At 40.1% G+C, this 25,459-nt stretch overlaps 1 protein-coding gene across 2 annotated transcripts in view; it reads left to right on the forward strand.

Moving 5' to 3' along the window:
• SCFD2 (sec1 family domain containing 2) overlaps positions 1 to 25,459 on the forward strand; it is a 392,631-nt gene that overhangs the window by 37,459 nt on the left and 329,713 nt on the right. For both annotated transcript variants that reach the window (XM_061145974.1, XM_061145975.1), the window contains exon 3: positions 17,955 to 18,082. In XM_061145974.1, the coding sequence (XP_061001957.1) occupies positions 17,955 to 18,082 (128 nt within the window). The remainder of the gene's footprint in view (positions 1 to 17,954; positions 18,083 to 25,459) is intronic.

The raw sequence follows: 25,459 nt of genomic DNA on the forward strand, positions 1-25,459 counted from the left end.
TAGTTTTCTAGAGGCATCTTTAGGATTTTCTATGTATAGTATCATATCATCTGCAAGCAGTGACAGTTTTACTTCTTCTTTTCAAGTTCAGATTCCTTTTTTTTTTTTCTCTGATTGCTATGTCTAGGACTTCCAAACCTATGTTGAATAAAAGTGGTGAAAATGAATATCCTTGTCTTGTTCCTGATCTTAGAGGAAATGCTTTCAGCTTTTCACTGGTGAATATGTTAGCCGTAGGTTTGCCCTGTTTGACTTTTATTATGTTGAGGTGTGATTCCCTCGTAGCTCAGTTGGTAAAGAATCTTCCTGCAATGTAGGAGACCTGGGTTCCATTTCTGGATCAGCAAGATCCCCTGGAGAAGAAAATGGCAACCCCCTTCAGTATCCTTGCCTTGAGAATCCCACTGGCAGAGGAGCCTGGCGGGCTGCAGTCCACGGGGTCACACAGAGCTGGTAACAGTTAAGTGGCTAAACCACCACTGCCAGGTTACCTCTGTGACCACTTTCTGGAGAGGTGTTTTTATCATAAATCAGTATTTGATTCTGTCAAAAGCTTTTTCTGCATCTATTGAGATCATCATGTGGTTTTTATTCTTCAACCTATTAATGTGGTGTATTACACTGGTTGGTTTGTGGATGCTGAAAAATCCTTGCATCCCTGAGATAAATCCCACTTTATCATGCTGTATGGTCCTTTTAATGTATAATGAATTTGGAATGCTAGTATTTTTTTTCTTTTCTGTGTTCAGCCTTAGAGATTTCCACGACCCTGTCGTCTAGCCCACTAATCTATTCCTCTGTATTATTTAGTCAATGGTGGCTCCTTCCAGTGTGTTTTTCCTTTCAGTTATTGCATTCTTCATTTCTGTTTGATTGTTTTTATGTATTTTCTAACTCTCTTTTAAACACTTCTAACTTTTCACTCTGTGCATCCATTTTTCTCCTGAGTTCTTTTGTCATTTTTACCATCATTACTTTGCATTCTGTTTCAGGTAGATTGCCTGCCTTCACTTCACTTAGTAGTTCTCTTGGGGTTTTATCTTGTTCTTTCATTTGGAACATGTTCCTGTGTCCCGTTGTCCTGCCTAACTTGTTTTTATTTCTGTGTTTCTGGTATGTTGGTTATATTTCCTGACCTTGGAGCAATGGCCTTTTGCAGAAGACATCCCATGTGTCCCAGTAGCAGACTTCCCTCTCATCACCAGAGCTGTATGCTCTCGTTGGTGCCCTCACTTCAGGCCCTGTGGATCCCTCTCTTGTGTCAGGCTGACTGCTTTTGGTGGTCTGGTAGGCATAGCTGGCCCTGGCCCTGGTTGCCAGGCCCTGCCTGGTGCTGAGGCTACTGGCCACTGATTGTTGGGGCTGAGTCATGAGATGGCTGGCCATGGAAACCCAGGGGATCCCTGGGGTGCTGATGGCTTGTTGGTGGATGGGCCGGGTCCTGCCATGGCAGGCTGCATGACTACGGTGGTCCTGGAGCTGGTGTCTGCCCACTGGTGGCTGTAGTCTAGGCCCACTGGGCCCTGGGGCTGGTGCCTGCCCCTCGGTTTGTGAAGTTCGTCTCTGGCCTAGTTCCTGTCCTCTGGTGGGGCTGCTGCCATCTCAGTGATAGGCGGAGCTGCGTCCTGGAATCTCTGGTTGCAGGGTCCGGAGGGTCCCAGAGGTGGTGTGTCGGCCCCCTTGTGGGTGGACCTTGGGCTCTGGGGATTCTATGGTTTGTATGGATGAGGCTGGTCCTGAAGTTAGTGCTCTCGAGGCTTTCTGGTGGGTGGGGCCAGACCCCAATGCTCAAAAGCTAGAGGGAGAATTCAAAAATGTCGCTTGCCAGCACCAGTGTCCGCATGGTAGAATGATCACTCCCAAATGGCTGCCTCCAGTGTCTGTATCCCCAGGGTGAGCCCCGTTTGCCTCCTGTCTTCTCTGGGAGACTGCTCAGGATCAGCGCCTGGTTCCTTCCAAGTTACTGCTGCTTCCCTGGGCCCCAGAGAGTGTGAGATTTTGTGTACACCCTTTAACAGTGGAGTCTCTGTTTCCCTTTAAGAGTGGAGTCTCTATTTCCCTTTAAGAGTGGAGTTTCTGTTTCCCTTTAAGAGTGGAGTCTCTATTTCCCACAGCCTTCCCTGCTAGGCTTCAAAACCAAATGTTCTGATGGCTTGTCTGATGCTGGACCTCTAGGCTGTGGCACCTGATATGGGGAACCCGTTGTGTGTAGGAAGGAGCCTCTCGCTTCTTGGGGTGAGACTCTACATTTGTAATTATCTTAATTATCACCTACCCAGGGGTATAGGTTGGAGAAGACAATGGCACCCCACTCTAGTACTGTTGCCTGGAAAATCCCATGGACAGAGGAGCCTGGTGGTCTGCAGTCCATGCGGTCGCTAAGGGTCGGACATGACTGAGTGACTTCACTTTCCCTTTTCACTTTTATGCGTTGGAGAAGGAAATGGCAACCCACTCCAGTGTTCTTGCCTGGAGAATCCCAGGGATGGGGGAGACTGGTGGGCTGCCGTCTATGGAGTCTCACAGAGTCGGACACAACTGAAGTGACTTAGCAGCAGCGGGGGTGTAGGTATTGACTATACCATGCCTCCACCCCACCTTTCTCACTGTGGTTCCTTCCTTACGTCTTTAGTTGTAAAAGATATATATATATATATTTGTTTTGTTGTTTGTTTTTTAACTAGATTCTAGTCTTTCTCATCAATGCGTGCTCTGTAAACAGTTATAATTTTGGTGTGCCCATAACAGAAGGTGATCTCGGAGTCTTCCCACTTTAATCACCTTGGTTAAGCTCCCAGCATAATTTTTAACTTAGGAAGGGTTGTGAGCATTTAGGTGTTTGATATTACTGAGTTTTTTCCTTGCCTTTACTTAGAACAGTGTTCCCAAACTTTGCTAATTGAAGAATACCTTATTCATACACTGACCTTCCATAGCTATTTGATATTTTTCTTTGAATTGATTGATGCCATATAAGGTTTTTTTCAAATATTTTTTAACATGTAAAAAAGTGGCAAGAATAGTACAAGAAAGTTTTCTTTTCCTTGGAAACATTTGAGAATAATTTGCCTGTGCCCATCACTCCCAAAGACTTTAGTGTGTATTTGTCTCAAAGGGATATTCTCCGCTGTAATCTCAATCATGGAATTAACACTGTTAAACTAGTACCATCTAACCCACACATTTTGCCATTTGTCTCAATAAAATTCTTTATAAAAACAAAAGAGTATTGGTCAAAATCACACATCAACTTTAGTTGTCACGTCTCCTTAGTGCCCTTTATCATGAGTCTTTCCTTGACATTCATGACCTTCACACTTCTGAAGAGCATAGGCCAGTTATTTTGTAGAATATCCCTCAGTTTAGGTTTGTCTCATGTTTCCTCATGAGTAGATTTCAATTATGCATTTTTGGCAAGAATATCACATAAGCAATGCTGGGTTCTTTTCGTTACTTTCTGTCAGGTGGCACACAGTTTAACTTTGTCCCCTCATAGTGACACCTTTGATCACTTGATTAAAGGAGACATTTTGAGATTATGTAAATATGCTTTTCCTCATCTAACTTTAACCCACTTGTTTAGCATCTATTAGTATTTCTTGGCCGAATTATTTCCATGATGGCTGTTTTTAATCAGAGTTGTTTCAGACATGGGTACTTATAATCCCTTCATTTTGGGTTTTTACTTTGAATTCCTATCTTTTACTAACAGAATAATTTTAACTACAAAAATCTAGAAGAAAGCCTGAAGATTTCTTTTTACTCTCTTCCTTATGGTTGGAGCTCTGTGAAGGGGTTCTCAGATGTTTGGATTTCAAAGAGCAGAGAAATTCAACAACAATGTAAAGCTCCTGACTTTTATTAGTCAAGTAAAGTCCTCCAGTTTTTCCACACAACACAGACACTAAAGATTCTTTACCTTACCTTATTGAAAACTCTTTAATTCAAATAATTTAGCTTTGTGAGAAAGTCTACCTTATCCTCACTGTAACATAGTATACTTGCTGCGCAAATGTAACTTCAAAAATAAGTTCTCTTTTCTGGTCTCTAAACATATGGCTGTCCCCCAACCACCCTTATAGAAAAATCTGTTATATATTCTTCTCTTCTCAGATTTGCATCCATGTTAACACTTCAACAAGGTTTCGTGTCTCTAAGGTGCCAAGGGACATGGTACAAAATGCCTTAACAAAATATTAAAATTTGGGTGTTAAGATGATATAAATAATATGAGCAACATAAATCATATTCCACCTGAACTAATGACTGTAATAATTTCAACAAATCAAGTTTTCTTGATTTAGTAGTTTTGAAAACTCACTCTTAATGTGTGTATAGGTACAGTGGTGTCAACCAGGGTGAGTAGAGTATTTGATTCTGGACTCGCTGTGTGGTAGTAGAATATTAATAGGTGTGCTGATTTTGACTTTCCATCTTCCTCATACAGTGGAGTGATTGAAAGTGTGAAGTGAACAGGTTGAGTTTGTCTCTAAGAGCCTCTATATCTTTATCTTATAGTTTCTTATACTTTCTGCTAACTCTTTATCTTATAGTTTCTCTACACATGAACTAGTCCTCAACTTTCCAAGTCTTGGATTCAAGCCAGAACACACAGATGTAACCCACCATAGAGGAGAGTTCCCCAGTGGAGCAGATGCTGACCTTTGGAATGGCTCATGGAACTCCAAGTATAGCCTTCAGAGTCAGAAAAATGGTCATAGAAGGGACATGTATTTGGTTTTTTAGGTAATTTAGCTGTGTTAGTAATTTTAAAGTCTTCATATTGAGTTAATCTGTTTATGCACTAGAAATCTATGAGAAAACCCCTATTCTTTGTTTATGAATAAGTTTGTATCAATTATGGGTACTATCATTAGTGAGCTGGTAGAGAGTAGCAATAAGAAATGTTTATCTGTACTCAGATGAAGTTCAGCTTCCCACAGTTATTTTATATGATTGTCAAACAGTTTATATGTTGCATTCTAGTCCATTTTTTTAAGAAGTTTCATAGGCCTATTGCTATGCTGAATGAAAGCATCATATTGAAGGAAGAAATGATGAGCGGAAACTTTGATTATATATCAAGTGGAGATTATTCTTTTATTATTCTGAACATTATAAAGCTTGTGTGGAGCTGTTTATCCTGGATTTAAACAATGTTTTATCCTGAACTTTATTTAGTTCGCTTAACACATGGTTGTGATTTCTGCACTGTTAAAAGTCATTCCAGTGCATTTATAATGTGGAACCAGTCACACCAATAGATTTCTATTAGCTGTAGATTGATAGAGAAAACACTTGCATTTTTTAGGACATTTAAAGTTTTTGAATACCAAACTGAAAGTATAGTTCACAAGATTATCGTGCTAATTGAAAGTTGATAACAGACAATACATTTATTTATGCTTTTAAAATGACAGCTCTTTCCCTAGGTAGACTAATGCAGAGTAAATTGGTATGGTGGTTTATTCTTAAGTGAATATCCTGAGTAAATAATGAAAATCACTTCCCTGTAGTATAAGAGATACAGAGTATCAGAGAGAGTTGGGGGGTTGATCCCAGTGACCTGATCATAGTGGGAGCCGCATCATGGTTTCTGCTTTTTCCATTCTCCTCTGCTTCTTCCCTGAAGTGTACCTCAGTGCCATAGTGAGTTTAACATTTTTGAAGTGATCTTATCTTTTTCAGCAATGTAGTTGATAGTTATGGGAACATTCTTTAACAAATAGGACAGTGGATATAAAACATCCTTAAAGAAATCCATTCCTTTCAGTTGAACCAGATAGGATGTGTTGATATGGCTTTTTTTGGTGTGTCTTTGAACAGGGTCTGTACAGTTTTTGTTTTCTAATCATTATTGTAGTATAGTGGCTTTTCCACCAAAACTTTGTGACCTTGAGCAAGATACTTAATTTCTCATAGTCACAGTTTCCTTTTCTGTAAAAGAAAAGTTCAATGAGTGATTTCTAAGGAAACTTTGATTCAGATTCCTTTTACGTTATCATTTTCATGTGCTGTGCTTGAAAAATAAGCTCTAAACTTGAATTAGCAATACATGAGGGGAGTGATTTTATGTATCTTTTGTTCACTAAAATATTCCCCGTCCCAAGAACAGGGCCTGGTGCAAAGTAAGCACTCATATTTGTTGGAAAAAGTGAATAAAACCCAACAGAAGAATCTTCAATAGGAAAAAATAAATGATTATATTTTAAAATTAAATTTTATCTGCATACTTTGAAAGCATTATAATTTTAATATTCATCTTGAGTTATTTTTCTAAGACTGGCTATTTATACATACATTTAACTGTGCAAATAATAATAAATCTTATTCTTGCCTCGTCCTGGTAAAATCCTTTTGTGGCTCTCCATTGCCCTTTAAGTAAAGATTAAAACTTTCACTTGTTTTAGAATGCCTTCTTGGATCTGCACCATGCTTATTTTTTCAGCCTTCATCTCTCCCATGTTTTCCTGCCACTTCCTTCTCTTCCCTCCTATGTGCTCACACTCTGGGCTGCAGCTACACCAAACTTCTTTCAGGACATTAATATCCTGCTTTCTCACCTTCTGGCCATCCCACATGTTACTCTTTTCCTTTCTTTATCTTTTATTTCTTCCAGTAGCCCATAGTGCATTAGCTTATAGATGACTAGTTTAGTATCTGTTCTCCCCAACTGGACTTTGGAGCCTTTCTGAGAGTTTGCGCCTGACTTGTTCACTCTTGTACACTGTTACACCTCATGTGCCTGGTGCAGTCCGTGGTCGTGGGTCGTTGATGGCCTCAGCACACTGCCACTCATGGACCCAGGATGCTGACCTTCTGATGAAGCTAGAATATCTCTGTGCTCAGTGCCCTGAAACCAGTTCCCTCTCGATTCATTAAAATAAATTCTATTTAAGAGCTTGTAATTTGAGTTAATGACAAATGTTATAGATAAAATAGGACAAGTGGGATTTGAAATAGGAAGCACCACATTAGCTAGAGTGATCAAGGAGGGAAGCCTTGAGCTGTGCCTACAATAGAACTGACACTTGGTAGGTGCTCAGTAAGTATTTGTTGAATAAATGAGAGCTAATCAATGGACATCTGGAAGAAAGGGGTTCTAGGCAAAGGAAATAGCAAATATGAAGGCCCTGAAAACATATTTTGACCCATTCAAGGGGCTGAAATCAGACCAGTGTGGCTGGGGCCTAATGGGTAAAAGTGAGAGATAAAGATGTAAAGTATAGGAATGCACCGAAGTATATAAGCTTGTTGGCCAAAATAAGGAAATTAGATTTCAGTGTGATAGTAGTAGGAAGCTTAAAAGGGTTTTGAGTAGAAAAACGATATGATCTGGTAGCTTTAGGAAATCACCTCTAGTCCAAGCTATCAGTTCTTGCCTGTACTGTGTAGTAACCTCTTTCCCAGTCCTTAGATCTGTTCTGTACAATGGGGCCAGAGTGGTCTTTTAATAATGCACATCTGATTAGGTTAGTCTGTTGCTGAAGACCCTTCAGTTGCCCTTGAAGAAATGTCCACAATCCCTAATGTGGATTACCAAGCCTTGGATAATTTGACATAAGCTGAAGGCAGTATCAGACTAGATCTTCATGCTCCATTCTTAGTTTTTCATTTCCTTGAGAAGGTCTCACGTTCTCTTCTCAGAACCCCTTCCCGTGGTGCTGCTCTTACTTAGACTGATCTTACTCCGTTTTTTAGCTGGCGAGTTCCTGCTCGTTTTTTTCCGGCCTCACTGTCACATTCTTACTGCTTGCTCCCTGCCCTCTGCACTCACACCCAGACCAGTGTTCCACCCTCCCTGAGCTTCCTCTGCCCTCTTTTGTCAGCGAGTCCCTAGGCGTATGCTCAGTTCCAGCCTCCCTGCCAGCTTGCTGGCTCTCTGAGGACTGGGCACTAGAGGCTGCTCACCAGCTGTGATGAGTGCCCAGCTCACAGGAAGTGCCCATGTTCTGACAGAAAGAAGCAGTGAAGAATTGCTTTCCAGTGCCAGGGGTCTATCTCAGTATCCTTCTGTGTTTGGCTGTTTTCTGTTCTGTTGAGATGAAGGTTAACGGATTATTTTGTTTAAGTGAGGTAATTGTTTTAAAAAGTAGTCACGAGGGAAGATGACTATTGAAACCTCTGTGAATAATTCAATTAACAAACCTACCTTCATAGCTCATTAAGCTTACCACTGATGGAAGCAATTATTCCCTGCTGTGAAAAACTATGACTCAGATGGCCCTCTGTTTAAAATTAGTTGAAAATGCTTATTTGGTTGTTTTTGTTGTTGTATCATTGTATTTCTGTTGCAATACTGTGACTGTTACTGCAGACTGTGTGAGTCAACTTAGCTTCTCGTGCGTACCATGGAGAAACCGTTTCTCTGAGTTTAGTCATAAGATAATAGTGTGCACTCATGTTTTACCCTTGGTCTCTTAATTGCAAGCCTTTCATCCGATTGAAGTAGAACCGTGATTCAGTTTTTAGCCACCTTTAAAAAATTAATGCTGTCTTTTTTATATTTTATTTGATGATGAATATTTCCTGTTAGTTCCTAGCAGATTGCATTTGACATTTCATACATGCCAAACCAAGACAGCTTCTAAGATTTCATTCATAGTTGAGTAATTCTGGTGATTAAAATGTCAAGAATTAACTGGAAAGACCATATCTTCCTGTATAGAAGTCTCCTGAGACTTAAAACTAATTCTAGAAGGTTATTATTATGTATATTGCTGGTCTGTAGTCTTCAAACTCAACAGTTTGATTTTTAAGGGTACAAGATAATCAGTTTATCAAAAAAAAAAAAAAACATAAATTTAGTATGTATTTGGCATCTTATTTAGCTACTATGACAGTATAGAAACAAATTCTGTATAATTCATAGTAAAAAAATGGATCTTTTGATAGGACAAATGTTCTTTTATATTACAGATTTCAAGGAGTCTATTGAAGCAAATAAAATTGTATTCTAGTAACTACAGGGAAATAAAGTTTGTCTCATTGGAAAATGACTTTAAAAACAGAGGAAAAGGTAGAAAATAATTTAATATATTTTGTAAGCTGTCAGGAATATTCTTTTGTTAGCTCTTTTTGTCACTGGGCTTGTGAAAAAGAAAAAAGGTTTTAATAAAACTAACAGCAATGGGATATTCACCCATCTTTCACTGTGTTACACAATTAATCACCTTCATTCATGTGAACTTGGAGTAACAAGGCATAAGGAAAACCATGTGAATATGGCTTGTTAGAGATCCTGGGAATCTCAGTAGTATTCAAGTTTGAGGATTTTGTTTTACAGAATAGTGTAGAACTGTGGTAAAATAGTTAGATTTTGGAGTTCACAGGGACCTGGGTTCAAATCCTTATTTATTGGCTGTGTGATTTGGGTAAATTATTTTATTTAAGACTCAGCTTTCTCACTTGTAATGTGGCAATGATTCTTACCCTTGAGGGTTATTGATCAATAAGATAATATAGTCATATTAGTGAGTTTTCAATAAATGAAAATAATAACAACAATAGATTAATAGCATTTATAAAATATAAAGCCCTGAAAAGGTAAAGTAAATTATTCAGGGTCACAGAAACAGCCCATTGGTGCTTTGAGTGTTAGTTCCTCAATCTAAATATTCCTTCCTCTGTTGTTAACAATGGGATATTAGATAGGTGGCTTCATTTTGTCTCTGTTTTTATCAGTGATAAAATAGCTGGAGGCCATTTCTTCTTTCTTTCCCAAAGATATAATGAACATCAAATAAGAGCTAATAATATCTCAGGGCATTTAGACTTTGATTTTTTTGTCAGTTCAGTTACATAAATGTTATATACATGTTGACTTAAAATTCAGCAAGTCTTCTTAGAAACATTTAAAGAAAAGAGTTGTCTAAAATGGAACATGATGGTCATTGTGTCACAAGGACCGTCAGTGACTAATGATGACCTACAAGGGGAGTAGTATGATATTGTTTAAAACAAAATGTGTGCAAAATCCTGAGAGCAAGCTTTACGTGCTTCATGAGTGAATGTGGATCTACTTCATTCTTCTCTAAGGCAGAATAGAGGATGTATTAAGAATTGGAAAAGAAAGCTGACATGAAAAGTGTAAAATAATTGCTATTATAAATAATGAATTCTCCCTGATGATTTGTGTAGTACAGCGTGGCACGGCATAGTAGAAAGATTACTGGCTCAGAGCCAGTAACTTGGGTATGAGTCCTGGTTTTCCAGATGCAGATTGAGTCGTTACGGAAGTCAGTTGGCTTCTCTGAGGCTCTTTATTTATTTATTTATTTTATGTTCTTTCTTTCTTTATTGACTTTACTTTACAACATTGTATTGGTTTTGCCATACACTGACTTGAATCCTCCACGGGTGCACATGTGTTCCCCATCCTGAACTCCCCCCCCACCTCCCTCCCCATCCCATCCCTCTGGGTCATCCCAGTGCACCAGCCCTGAGCATCCTGTATCAAGCATAGAACTGGACTGGCGATTCGTTTCACATATGATAATTTACATGTTTCAATGCCATTCTTCTATATCATCCCATCCTCACCCTCTCCCACAGAGTCCAAAAGACTGTTCAATATACCTGTGTCTCTTTTGCTGTCTTGCATATAGGGTTATTGTTACCATCTTTCTAAATTGCATATATATGCATTAGTATACTGTATTGGTGTTTTTCTTTCTGGCTTACTTCACTCTGTATAATAGGCTCCAGTTTTGTCCACCTCATTAGAACTGATTCAAATGAATTCTTTTTAATGGCCGAGTAATATTCCATAGTGTATATGTACCACAGCTTTCTTATCCATTCATCTGCTGATGGGCATCTAGGTTGCTTCCATGTCCTGGCTATTATAAACAGTGCCACGATGAACATTGGGGTACACGTGTCTCTTTCAATTCTGGTTTCCTCTGAGGCTCTTTAAACTGGGGCAGTGATAATGGCTTAGCTCATGAGGTGAGGATTGTGTGAGACATAACTTGTTTTGTAAATTCTGAAATGTTTCTAAAATGGAATGTAGTGATGGTATTTTTTACTCATATTTTATTTACCTTTAAAAACTCTTCCTTAAGTTACCCATGAAAAAAAATTGTTTTTGGCTGGACCCAATTATTAAAAAGATGTTGTCATGATTCAAAAGGATACACACACCCCAGTGTTCATTGCAGCACTCTTTATGATAGCCAGGACATGGAAACGACCTAAATGTCCATTGGCAGAGGAATGGATAAGGAAGATGTGGTGCGTATATACAGTGGAATGTTACTAAAATCACTGCAGATGGTGAATGCAGCCATGAAATTAAAAGACACTTACTCCTTGGAAGGAAAGTTATGACCAACCTAGATAGCATATTAAAAAGCAGAGACATTGCTTTGCCAACAAAGGTCCATCTAGTCAAGGCTATGGTTTTCCCAGTGGTCATGTATGGATGTGAGAGTTGGACTGTAAAGAAAGCTGAGTGCCGAAGAATTGATGCTTTTGAACTGTGGTGTTGGAGAAGACTCCTGAGAGTCCCTTGGACTGCAGGAGATCCAACCAGTCCATCCTGAAGGAGATCAGTCCTGGGTGTTCATTGGAAGAACTCATGTTGAAGCTGAAACTCCAATACTTTGGCCACCTGATGTGAAGAGCTGACTCATTTGAAAAGACCCCAATGCTGGGAAAGATTGAGGGCAGGAGGAGAAGGGGATGACAGAGGATGAGATGGTTGGATGACATCACCGACTCGATGGACTTGAGTTTGGGTGAACTCCGGGAGTTGGTGATGGACAGGGAGGCCAGGTGTGCTGCAGTCCATGTGGTCACAAAGAGTCGGACATGACTGAGCGACTGAACTGAACTGAGTAAGAATGAAATAATGCCATTTGCAGCAACATGGATGAACCTAGAGATTGTCACACTAAGTGAAGTCAGACAGAGAAGAAGTATATGACATCCCTTATATGTGAAATCTAAAAAGAAATGATATAAATGGACTTAACAAGACAGAGACTCTCAGACTTAAAGAACAAGCTTACAGTTGCTGGGGAGAAGGATGTGGGGAGGGGATAGTTAGGGGGTTTGGGCTGGACTTGAACACAGTGCTGTATTTACAGTGGATAACCAGCGAGGGCCTACTGTATGACACATGGATCTCTGCTCAGTGCTTTGTGGCAGCTGCGATGGGAGGGGAGTTTAAGGGAGAATGGATACATGAGTCCCTTCTCTGTTCACTGAAACCATCACAATGCTGTTAATTGGCTGTAACCCAAAAGAAAATATAAAGATTTTTTTTAAAGGTGTTGTCCAGCTGTTCCTTAATTTAAAAGGTAAAGCATGATGAATTTGGTTTACAGTAGAGGACAAAGGATTTAGATTTGGTATAAAGAGTTTCTAATAATGGTTTAATTTGTTTGAAGCTGTAGTGTTTTTCTCATAAAGTTTTCTTTAGATGCCTTCTAAAACTAGAGATGGATTTATATCTGTTTGTATTGGGTTAAGTAGCATCCTGCAGAAGATGTAGAGTTTATTGGCATTATTTCTGATGTTGGCTTCTACCCCTGAAGTTGTACATCCACTTTGTAAGTCAGTCTGGAAACATTTATAGAACCTGAACTCCTTGTAAAAGTAAAAATTGTAGTCTTAAAATGTCTTTTAGTATGCAGTCTACAGAATTTCAGTATTGCTAAATTGATGAGTACCAAAGTCATCGCTTAAGAAATTTGTATAGAAAACGCTAATTCCCTAAAATGTTGAGTCTCTTTCTTTAGTAAAGTTTCTTATCTTATTCCTAAAAATCAAAATTCATCAAAATGTCTTATGTAGGGGAATTGGTTAGGTTGGTCTTAATATGTTTCATTATGAATTTTGCACTATATATGTTGACATTTTCATATAGAAAATGAACCTACTGACAGTGGTTATCCATATATATATATATATATATATATATATATATATATATATAATTCTGTAGAAGAAAGTACTTCTAAAACAGGCTTTCTTCTATATATCTTATGAGAAGATCCTGACCACTGAGTTTTTTTTTAATTTGTTGAAATATAGTTGATTTTAGCTTCCCTGGTGGCTCAGATGGTAAAGAGTCCACCTGCCAGTGCCGGAGACTCAGGCGGCATGGGTTCGATCCCTGGGTTGGGAAAATCCCCTGGGGAAGGGAATGGCAACCCGCTCAGTGTTCTTGCCTGGGAAATCCCATGGACAGAGGAGCCTGGTGGGCTGCAGTCAGTGGGGTCACAGTTGATCCAACTGAGCGACTGAGCAGCAACAGTTGGTTTGCAATGTTATATTAATTTCTGCTGTACAGTAGTGACCCAGTTATACATACATATTCTTCTCGATTATGGTTTATCACGCAATATTGAGTAAGTTCTCTGTGCTATAAATACAGTGAGGCCTTGTTGTCTATCCATCTTGTATGCAGTAGTTTGCATCTGCTAATCCCAGACTCCCAACCCGCACTCCCGCCTTGGCAACCACAACTCTGTTCTTCATGTCTGTTGACTGATTTCTTTTTTATTTTTATTTGTACTGCTATTGCTGCTGCTACTGCTGTGTTTTGGGGGCACTTACTGTGTGCCAAGCATTGTCCTAGGTCTTTGGATATATTAGCACATTCACTTCTCATAACAACCCACTGAGTATGTACTGTTACCACCCCAGACAACAGAGGCGGAAACATGCACAGAGGGTTTAAGTAACCCTGCTAGGGATGGAGAGCCTTCATGTCTGGGATCCAGATCCTGTCTCTGCCCATCCACAGCGCTGCCACCACCCCTGCCCCACACTGGCCCTGCTGTGATTGCCCTCTGTGTAGTGTTTTTTCCCTCGTTAGGAAAACAGAGAGCTGGTACACTCGGAGAGGACAGAGAATTATTTAAAACGTACTATCATGATTATGACGTGAATTTCAGTGAACTTTTCTTGACATGAAATTGGACATCAGGAATTGATTTCATGTGTGAAATGTCTATTGAATCTCTATTGAATCAACTTTTCTGAACACGTCAGAGAGAGGCAGTGGTTAACTCCTACATTTAGCTCCGATGCTGATATGTGCTTACACACTCAGTGTGTGTGTAAGCCACCAAGTGACCTGGTGAAGAAGTGGGTGCAGGACACAGCAGAGCTGCCGGCAAATCTGGTCTTCTTCAGCTCTGAGTTTTCAGAGAACTAGAGCTAGTTCATGAATGTTAGCTCACTTAGCTTGAATGACCATGTTCCATGTGGGGGGTATGATGTGTTTAGAAAACTGTTTTGGACAGAAAGTAGACATTAGCGACTGTAGTATCTAGAGAGTTTGAATTGTTTATATCGACAAAACGGTTTTCATGACCCAGCTCCACATCAGTGTTAGAGACTGTATAAACTGTATATTTCTCTTAGTGTTTTAATAGAAAAGAGCCTGAAAGTACAAGAGCCTGAAAGTACAAGACCCCGGTGACTTCAGTACAGGTGAACAAATTGAGATTGTATGAAAAACATACTCGGTGTAATTAAGTGGATTCATGTAATATATCACAAAGCCTTAAGCATATTGCATTTTAAGACAATACCTGTTATAGCAATAGTAATAACAACCACAACAACCGCACAAATACACTTACTGTAAATCAGGAGAGTACTTTATGGGCGTTATCTTGGCTAACCCTCAGCTACCTTCTGAGGTAGTCACTATGTTACTTCCATCTCACAGAGGAGGAAACAGAGAAGAAGAGAGCATTAGTTACATGCTCGAGGTTATGCAACTAGCAAGCATTGTTTGTTCATTCACTGTTTGTTGGGTGTTAACTACCACAGCCTGGCACTGTTCTAGGTAATGGGGAATTAGCAATGAGTAGAAAAGAACCTCTGCCTTCATAGCAGGATCTTACCTTCAGGGAGGGAGCTAGACAAAAAAGAGAAACCTGGAAACCTAGAATGAGTCAATGGTAATATGGATTATGCAGGCTAATAAAACCCCATAAGGTGGAAGGGTATGCAGAGCAAAGGTGCTGTGGTGGGTTCTCATCACTCTTTTACGCTAGTGGTAAGGAGGGACTTCTCTGAAATGGTGACATCTCAGCTGACCCTTGAAGAGAGAGAGGGACGTTTGTAAGAAGAAAATTCCCGGCAAAGGAGTGAAAGAGGTCCCCGTGCTTGGAGTGCCTGAGGAGGCTCACAGACGCCATGTAATTGCTGTGGGTGGAGGGAGGATGCTTGGGGTTGGAACCCAGACTTATCTGACCCCAGAACTCAGATTTGAACCATTACGGTAGTCTGATGGGGCAGCCACAGCATTGCCCAACCTGTTGTGATCTTGGAGACACTGTATTATTCTCATGGCAAAGAAAGCTAGAGCATTAGTTGCTTAATCGTGTCTTTGCAACCCCATGAACTCTTTGCAACCCCATGAACTGTAGCCCGCCAGGCTGCCTTGTCCCTGGGATTTCCCAGGCAAGAAATACTGGAGTTGGTTGCCATTTCTTTCTCCAGGGGATCTTCCTGACCCAGGGGTTGAACCCAGGTCTCCCACATCTCCTGCATTGCAAGCAAATTCTTTACCGCTGAGCCGCCAGGAGAGCCCCATGGAGAAGAAGAGGGTAGTCAGTTTCTACTCCAGAGGTTCTGTGTGTAGAATTGAGAGCATAGGAGGTTTATCTGTGAAAAATAAAGTAGGAAGTGATTGATTATAGACCATAAATTTGGGAAACTGGGGGGTGTGTATCTTCCTTTCTCAAAATTCCTCAGTGGTTCTCCATTGCCTTCGGAGCTTTAAAGAAATTAAGTAACTCTCCCAAAGCCCCATAGCAAATAGATCTAGTTAAAACTCTTTTTTTTAAAATTGTGGTGTAGTTGATTTACAATATTGCATTAGTTTCAAGTGTAAAACAAAGTAATTCAATTATATATTCAGATTATTTTCCATTATAGGTTATTAGAAGGTATTGAATATTGTTCCCTGTGCTACACAGTAAATCCTTGTTGTTTACCTGTTTTATGTACAGGAGTGTGTATCTGTTAATCCCATTCTCCTGATTTATCCTTCCCCCTCTTCCCTTTGCCCTTTGGTGACCGTAAATTTGTTTTCTATATCTGTCTGTTCCTGCTTTGTAAATAGATTCACTTGTATTGTGTTTTAGATCTAGATGCAGTCCTAGTTTCGAATGATGATGAAAACTTTGTTCATGACTGCTGAGCTGTGTTACTCTTCCCAGAAAGTGAATCAGTCACGTGCTCCTTGGCTTCTTGTCACTTGCAACTGAAGTCAGTGAACCCTGGGAAGGGATGCAGGGCCCCCCCCCAGAGTAGCTCCCACCATCTCTGTCACACTTACATCTGCTGCTCCTCCGCTTCCACCTTAGCATGGAACAAACCAGTGCTTCTTAAAGTCATTTAAGACCTAGACTTTGAACGCTCTGAAATGTCCTTCCTCTTGTTTTGTGGCTAAGTTTTTATATCTTTCTTGAAGATTGGGATATAATTTCCAGTTCGAGTTATAATTTCTTCTGTTGGCTGCTTTTGTATCTGTGTCTTGCTCATCATTTCTGGTAGAGATCACCGTCTGAGTCCTTGCCCTCCCAGTGAGGGTTGGAGCCCCTCTGTGCCACCACAGAAATCTGTGCCAGCATTGCCTATGCCTCGTTCCATGCTTTTTTGGGGGGTTAATTTCTTTGCTCATATGTCTGCCTATTCTTCCAGACAATAAATCACTGAAAGCTTGTACCATGGCTTTTTTTTTTTGGTCTGTGTTCTAACCATGGAGACTAGGGCTTGGCACGCAGTTTACCTGCTCCTTTAAACAGAGTATTAATTTTAATATTGATGATGACAGTTTTGGTCAGATAAAAACAAGTGGAATATATTGAGCAGTGATGTTAGTTCACTGAGAAAAAAATAGATGATAATAAAAGCAACTACTTTTAATGAAAGGTTATTATGTTCCAGACTCTAAACTCAGCCTGAAATATATCATCCCATCATTCCAAATCACATTCAAATGTGAAAGTTATACCTTGTTAGGTATAATCTTAAAGCTAAGTTAATATCTTATTAGATATAACTTTTAAGATGAAACTTTTAAAAATGTATCAATGTTTGAACTAACTGAATAGTAAGAGGTATTTCTGGGGCTTTAAGTAGAGGGAAGTGTCCTTAGGAAGGGACAGAAGTAATCTTTGTTTCTTTATACTTTTTTAAAACGTCCCTACAAATGTGTATACTTGGCTGCATGCAGAGATCTTCCGGAAAGAACACTGTACTCATTTATAATTGGAGCGTGGCGCGCTGGGAGGGACAGAGGGCTGCTGGAGAAGTGAGGCCAGATGAGCCCCGCATAGCGCAGTGCCTCGTTCGCTGATCAAGGGTTCATTGTAAAGGCTTCGTCAGTGCTGGCCTTGCAGCCCAAGGCCCCGAAGTGGGCTGCTTGCACGGTTTCTTAACCTAATTCCTGATTGCCATTCACTTGGAAATCTACTCATTAGGGATTCTGTTGAATAATTTTTGTATAGGAGAAATTGAATCATTGAATCATTGCTGATTGCTTTCTGCTTCTCAGACAAGTGTACTATCTGAAATTGATATGCTTATCATAACATCAGTTTGGGACATGTATTTAATTGTGGCTTACATAACATTTATAACTTATCTAGCAGTGTTCAGGTTTACTCTGAAGTACTTTTAAATGCAAATTCTCAGGATATCACACAGTTTTCTCATAGTATAGTATGACTCCCCCCCCCCCAACTTTACTGTCTTCTTACTTTTTCAATATTTTGTGTTGCTTAGAATGGGTCACATATTCTTTATTTAATCCTAATACTTTTAATACTTAAGAGTCCATCAGTTAGAAGGACTACACTGGTACTCAAAAAAGACGCAAAAAAAAAAAAAAAAGACGCTTAAGAAATTGTTTTGCTTGCTACTCTTTCCATTATTTAGTAGAAATGTACTCTAAAGCCCTTTCTGTGGTTTTATTGCAGTGACCCTGCAGCCAGAGCCCTGTGGGAAGCCTTACTGAACACCAAGCACAAAGAGGCAGTGATGGAAGTCCGGAGACACCTAGTGGAGGCAGCAAGCAGAGCAAACCTGCCGATCAAGATGAGCATGGGTGAGTTACCAGCTTCCCCAGCAGACCATGACCGCCTGCTCTGAGGAGGTTCCTTTAAGCCTGTTCTGATCTGTGGGCCGACCTAGTCATCATGGCATCTAGGTAAAAGTATTGAAGACATCTTTAAACTGTTGAAAGAGTAGGAAAGGAATTTGTACACATGCCCCCCCGGGGCTCAGCTATGAGCCCTTTCCTTAGACTCAGCTTTGGGAAGCCCAGGCAAGTCCTTGCCCACAAAGGGTCATGCTGTTAGTTATTTCATCTAGAATGATTAGAATCAGTCTGAACTCCTCCTTCATTCTGTCCCACTCCACCCTACTCCCCACTTGCTGTGGTTAAATGATCTTTTATTGGATTTGAATTGATGAACGAATGATGATGCTGAGAAATCAGTTGAGCAAATGGACATATTCTGTTCTGGCTCCTCACTCTTAGACTGGTCTGCTGATTGTCTGGTCACATCCCTCTTACCCCTTCTTCACCATGGTATTTTATAACTTACTCTTCTCATTTCTCTCTCTCTCTCTTTTTTTTTAAATGCAGTTTTGTCTTTAGTATTAGAAGAAGGGGCTACAGTGAAATTTAAGTTTTAAATTGCTGTTTTCTTTTGATTCAAAAAATCAGAGAGCTAATGTTTTGAGAAAAATAATATTGGCTTTACCTTTTTTGAAATAAATACTTTTATTAATATGCTGCTGCTGCTGCTGCTAAGTCGCTTCAGTCGTGTCCCCATAGATGTGTGGCCCCATAGATGGCAGCCCACCAGGCTCCCCTGTCCCTGGGATTCTCCAGGCAAGAACACTGGAGTGGGTTGCCATTTCCTCCTCCAATGCATGAAAGTGAAAAGTGAAAGAGAAGTCACTCAGTCGTGTCCGACTCTTCGTGACCCCATGGACTGCAGCCCACCAGGCTCCTCCATCCATGGGATTTTCCAGGCAAGAGTACTGGAGTGGGGTGCCATTGCCTAGAAATATTTAAATATGGATATTGAATCTGGTTAATAGAATTTATTTCTGGAAACTTGCAAAGGTTTATTTCTCTATTTTAAAAATAAGGTTTCTTTTATAATCTGATCTTAGGTATCTGATAAATATTAATACATTTTACTAGATGGGTAAATTTTTCTTATTGAGATTTCTCGCCCAAATTCTTGATTACTGATGAGTACAAAAAAAAAAAAAAAAAAATCAAACTGTTAAGTTGAGATAGAAGACCAGAATTTTGGAAATAAAAGAATATGGATGAACCCAGAAGAAAAAAAATTTAGAAGGTCATAATATGAAAAACAACTAACTCTCAGGGTGTTAAGTGATTACATATGAAGGTTTTAAGTAACATGAAGGATGATAAGAAAAGTGAAAGTAACTAACATTTATTGAGTGCTTACAATGTACCGGGTCTTATTCTAACTCTTTACATGTGTTATTTAAAATTCACAATAATTCTATGAGATTGATACTGTGAGTATCCCATTTTTCAGATAAAGAACCTAAAATAGAGGAAAAATATGGTGCCCAGGGCCCATACATCTGATAAAGAGTAGGACTGGAATTTAAATCTAGACATTGTAATGTGAAAGAATGTGTTTTTTTATTTATAAGATTATCCTATCTCCATACAACCAATGCCAGAGGCCTACATGTTATTTTGGAGTAGAAATAAAGTTGTTTCTTTGAGTCATCCTGGTGTTTGGCTGTAATTCTGGTTTCTTTTTCACTCTTTCCTCCCTGCCTCCCCTCTTTCTTTCTTTCTTTCTCCCTCTCTCCTTCCCTCCCTTCTTCCTTCCTTCCTTCCTTTCTTCTTCCCACAGTTAGAGGTATCCATTAATAAGGTTTGTTTACCTAGCATAGTTCTTTATCTGTGCATATGCTGAAATAAGAACTAATTCACACTGTGAATACAGAAAAGCAGGAATGCACAGAAGGTTTGAGTGAAAGGTTAATTTATATTGTGTTTCAGTGATAAAATCTTATGATGCTATCCCAGCGCATAAATCAGCTTTTATTGCTCAATCAGTGCAGAACTCTTAAAAGTTCAAAACACTTTACATTTCTAAAGCTCTCTATCTTTTAAAAATAATCAGAGCCAGGAAAAAGAAGCGGGTAAGCCCATAAGGAATTCAGTTTAAATATTTGAGTTTTCTGTCGACAAAAAAAAAAAAAAAAAATTAGATAAGATGGTTTGATTTATTCCCAAACTCCAGACATGGGTGAGGGGCTGGGGGGAGAAGGAAAGAATCAGACAATTGTTAGCACCCTTTGTTGTAAGAAGGACCAAAAATATTGATCCAAATCATGTTCTATCTATGTGCCAACTGTAATTTAGGAAAAGATAACACATTATAGCTATGCATTTCTGCTTCATATCACTGATCAGAATTTCTGGTGTGTCTCATTCCCATTTACAAACAGATACATAACCATGAACAGCAAGGGAAAAGGCTGGAATTTAAACACAATAAAATGTTGATATTTGAAAACTGCTTATCATAAAAGAAAAAAGAAATCATGTTCTGATATCCTAGATAGCTGAAATCCTTTTTCTAGCAGCATTAAAAAATGTGCAATTCAGACTATGCACTGTTCAACCCCTGCTGTAAATTCTACTGAGGTATACAGTCTTCTGACTATGATAGAGGCTTCTAGTATTTGGGGACATTAAACAGTTGTTTTAATTCTGGGTTGAAGATTTTTCTTATATTGAAATTCACAGGGAGGGATCCCATGATTGAAACCTCAGCTCTTAAATATAAAATTTCCCCGTAAAAGGTAAGTTCATATTAAAACATCATGAGCATGAAGAGAAATGAACATCATTCTCTTAGGAGAAAAAAGTTTAATTGCTAAAAGAAAGAAAAAACTCATTTTGTCATTTCACATATAAACATATGCCTTCTTTCCAAGAACTTGTTATTAAATTGTCAGTTAACTAAGCATGTATGTTCCAGAAAAGTGATTTTTATTTTTTTTACAACATTGCAAACTGAATTGTGTTTTTCCCACTGGCCTTTCGTCATGGAAAATGTATTCTGAAAGTAAAAAACAGACTCTAAGAAACCCATTTGTTTGGACCCAGAATGTTCACTCACAGAGGAAATGAGTAGAAGATGCCCATGTTAGTGTCTCCATTTACAGAGAATCTGTTTCTCTGGATTGACACTGTGGTTGGTGCATCTTCACCGGTTTATCCCTTAGCTCTCCGCAGAGTGGTTGTATTTAATGGCTGGTGGAAAGATCCTATTATGGCTGAAGTGAAACAGATCTCTTTATGACACTGTCCTTTGTTTCCCAGCCAGATTTCTTGGAAGAGTGTCCTATGCTTGATGCCTCTGTTTCTTTATTATTTTCTTGCTTATTAGTTCAGTGTAGTCTGGCTTCTGGTACTTTTTTGCTGAGAAAGTGAAGATTATGATTATCAAGCAAACTGGAATTGGTGTGCTGCAGTTGTGTTCTGTCTGTGGGTTAGATATCCAGGGGAGATCCCCTGGAGAGGGAAATAACAACCCACTCCTCTGTTCTTGGCTGGGACGTCCCATGGACAGAGGAGCCTGGCAGGCTGCAGTCCGCAGGGTCGCAAAAGAGCCAGACACAACTTAACCACTAAATGACAAACAGCAAAATGGGGACATCTACGTGGGAAACTGTATTATAAAAGGGTTGTTTAATGAGAATAAACTAAAAACAGATCAAGTTCAATGATTTTCTCCTTTCTTTCTTGGAAGTGTAGCAATTTATTCTTCCCACTTAATTTGTCTTTTTTCTAGTCTTTATGCTGAGTATTTCCCTTTAGATAACACATTCTTTCTTTGAGCAGAATTCTGAATAGTTTTTCCATTTTCAGCTTAGTTACGATTACATTCTGTTACCTCTTCCCTGATTTTGTTCACCCCCAAATCACCTAGGCTGTATTTGGGATTCCGAGACCCCTGTGGTCACACTTTTACCGGAAGACCTTCTGAACTGTGTTTCCAGATAACAATCTGACCCATTGTGTTGTGAAGCTTCATGATTACTCTGTTCATTTTGGGGCACTGGAGTGTCAGCTCCGTGTAATCACCATCAGTTTCTCTTTTGCAAATTAAATGTGATGAGTTCGTCCAACCATTTGTGAAAAGACTAGCCTTTAACCACAATTTTTTCTAGTTCTGAGCCACTGACAAAGCTCTAGTTTGTTAATGTTCGGCCTAAAATGTGATGTTCAGAGCTGAATAAAGACATCTTGTTCTTTGCCTCTTTTTGGATGCCGTACTTCTCTTAGTGAAGCCCCAGATGAAATTAGTGATTTTTGCTTTTCACCAATGACACACATACCTATCATTTCCTGCTTTCGTAATTTAGCAATACTGGCTTTGAAAAACAGCAATAAATCAACACACTCTAAAATTTTATTCAATATATACTTTTTCAACATCATTGAGAGTACTCTGATTCCTAGTATTAGTACTTGAGTTCATCCCATTTTGTGTTTTGATCACATTTATATCTTTTGCCTTCATTATGGAGACTTTTTTTTTTTTGTTTGGGATTAAAAGGAACATGTATGCATATACATCTGTGTGTGTGAGTGTGAAATGGGTGTGCAGATTGTCAAACTTTGCCAAATGGATAGGTTAAAACCTAATAAGACCAACCTTCCACTTCACGTATGGTAACTGATAAGAGATGAGAAAATCTGGATGTCTCATAGGCACATATACTGAGTGTTAGCTCTCACACATGCTTGTCTTCATGTTTTAGTTGTTGCCACAGTTTGGATAATGGGGAAGGGAATTTTATGGGATAGCTACTTTTTTCAGGTATTATAGCAAGTTTTATGTAGTTGGTACTCCCCACGCCGTCCCCATTTCACAGACAAGGAAAACGGAGACTCAGAAAGGTTGATTTTTTTCCCCAGAATTACTGTGCCAGTTGTTAAGCTCCTGTCTCGCAGATCTCACCCCACCCTTCTCCTCCGCGCTGCTGGGGCTGGGGCTCTGCAGCCCACACTCTGCTCCACCCTCTGGCTCCCTGGTGGGCTACGCAAGGTTGGAAGGGGAAGAAGCAGCTTGTTCCTTCCTGTCTGCACCACCCCCCCCCCCCCGCCCCCTCCGTGGATCCGCTTCTGCTTGTGAGTGTCATGGCAGCAACACTTTCTTCACCCTGGTGGTGGCAGGTCCTTCTTGTGGGAGCAGCTGAACCCAGTTTGTGGTTCTCCCAATCCTTGCGGAACCGGCTCCATGGCACCCTTTCCTCAGAGGTACCAACCCAGCTGAGTAGTACCCGGTTCTCAGAGGTGTGATTCCAGACCTTCTCCTTGTGTTTTCTTCCACTCTCCTGGTGGGTAGCTGCTTCCAACAGCTGTTGCCTACATGATACCTTGGAGTTCTTTTTTTACCTTTCAGTTACCCAGTTAACAATATTGCATACTAAATTTCCTCTACTCAGATAACCGGTGTGTTTTCTACCTTCTGCCTGGGCCCTGACTGATACGGTCTTGCAGCAAGTAAGCCCGGATGTGGCCTGGTCTGTGTGACTTCTGTATCAGGAATCAAACCCCTGGCAGGAGCAGCTATAGAGGCTCACACACAGATATGGTTGTGCCCGTCCTCTGTCTAAACCCTCCAGTGGTTCCTCATTGCCTTAGGGTGGTATACTGGCCCCTTAGCCTGCTGTTTGTATACATCTCTCTGACTTCTAGCCCCATGCTTCATCCACCACTCATCTTACTTTTCCTCCCTGCTCCCTACTCCCCAGCAGGGACTTCTGTAGATCCAGGTCTTTGTTATTTTTTGCCTGAAATGTTCTCATTTGGTGTCCCTTTAGATCCCCTTCACCCTTCTCTTGCTGTGCTTCTAGGGGCTCACCGTCATGGACTGCCTCAGCAGGCTTTTCTGCCCTTGGCCTCTCAGTTGAGTTTGGCTTTTGGGAGGTGTGAGTGGGAGATTTAGAGGGTGAGAGGTGGGATGGTTACAGGTATTGATTGCCTCGCTTCGTCCCTGCCAGGATGCCATTGATTGCTTCCCTCTACCCTTCCCTGGTTGGGTTTCCTTCACACTCCTGATTGTCCTTAGCCTCACTTCTTAGAAAGTCATGTTGTTAAGTTCACCTTATTTTCCATTTGAGTGTGCCATCTTTTTCCTGCTGGGACCTTGATTAATATAACCACACACTTTCTAATGCATACATCCCACCTGCCTCCCCGCCCCATACACATTTTCCTATGAAACCCATCTTATTTTTCATGATCTCATACAAATGTCACTTTCTCTGTGGAACCATATTTAATTCCCCTTTACCCTTCTTCCTTCCCCTTCTCAGCAGGCTGCATTGACTGTTCTGCCTTCTAAGGACCCACAGCTCCTTCTCTTTTTGCTGTCTTAGCACTTACCACAGTGAAAAATAGTTACGTGTGTGGATCCAGAACTTTATACTAGACAGTGTCCATGTGACATTCTCTGCTGGCTGTTTGGCTTGGTACATAGTGGGTGGCTTGGTACTTGCTGCTTGGATGAATGATTGCCTAGTGAGTATGGATGAATAGTAGACTGATGATGGGTATTTCTACTTTCAGTTACATGCATTATCATTTAAAAAAATTTTTTTTTTAATTTAAGGACAGTTGCTTTACAGACCTTTGTTGTTTTCTGTCAAACCTCAACATGAATCAGCATAGATATACGTATATCCCCTCCCTTCTGAACCTTCCTCCCATCTCTCTTCCTATCCCACCCCTCTAGGTTGGTACAATACCATTTCTATTTACAACTCTCCTTTCTACTCTTTCTTGTTCCTCTTGATATCCTACAGCATCTGCTCGTGTCTTCTTTCTTGATTCTTTTCCCTTGGTCTTCATGTCACTCTGCTCTTCTGATTATCTTCTTCTTTCTGATAACTGCTTCATGCTTTCTCTTCCTTACTTCTAGCTTCCTGGAAGACTGTAGCTCTATTTGTATCCTTTGTTGTGCTTTGCATGTAGATACTCAGTTAATGGAAAGAGTCTGCCTGCAGTGAGGGAGACCTGGGTTCAATCCTTGTGTTGGGAAGATCCGCCTGAGGAGGAAATGGCAACCCGCTCCAGTATTCTTGCCTGGAGAATCCCATGGATGGCGGAGCCTAGCAGGCTACAGTCCATGGGGTCACAAAGAGTCGGACACGACTGAACGACTTCGCTTTCACTTTCTTTCACTCAGTTAATAATTGCTACTGATCTTAAAGCCTTATCCTGCTCTATTCACTTTCCAGAAAGAATGCTCATTTCAGGCTCCTGTATTTTAAAATTCTCCTCCAACGTTTTTTTCCATCCTGTCTCTCATCCCTTATCATCCTTTCTGAAGGGTGACGTCTCACATCCCTACCGGTACTGTTCTGCTCATACTTCTGTTAGAGCAGAGTCACCACC

The sequence above is a fragment of the Dama dama genome, chromosome 6 (assembly GCF_033118175.1).
Source record: "Dama dama isolate Ldn47 chromosome 6, ASM3311817v1, whole genome shotgun sequence".
Classification (NCBI taxonomy): domain Eukaryota; kingdom Metazoa; phylum Chordata; class Mammalia; order Artiodactyla; family Cervidae; genus Dama; species Dama dama.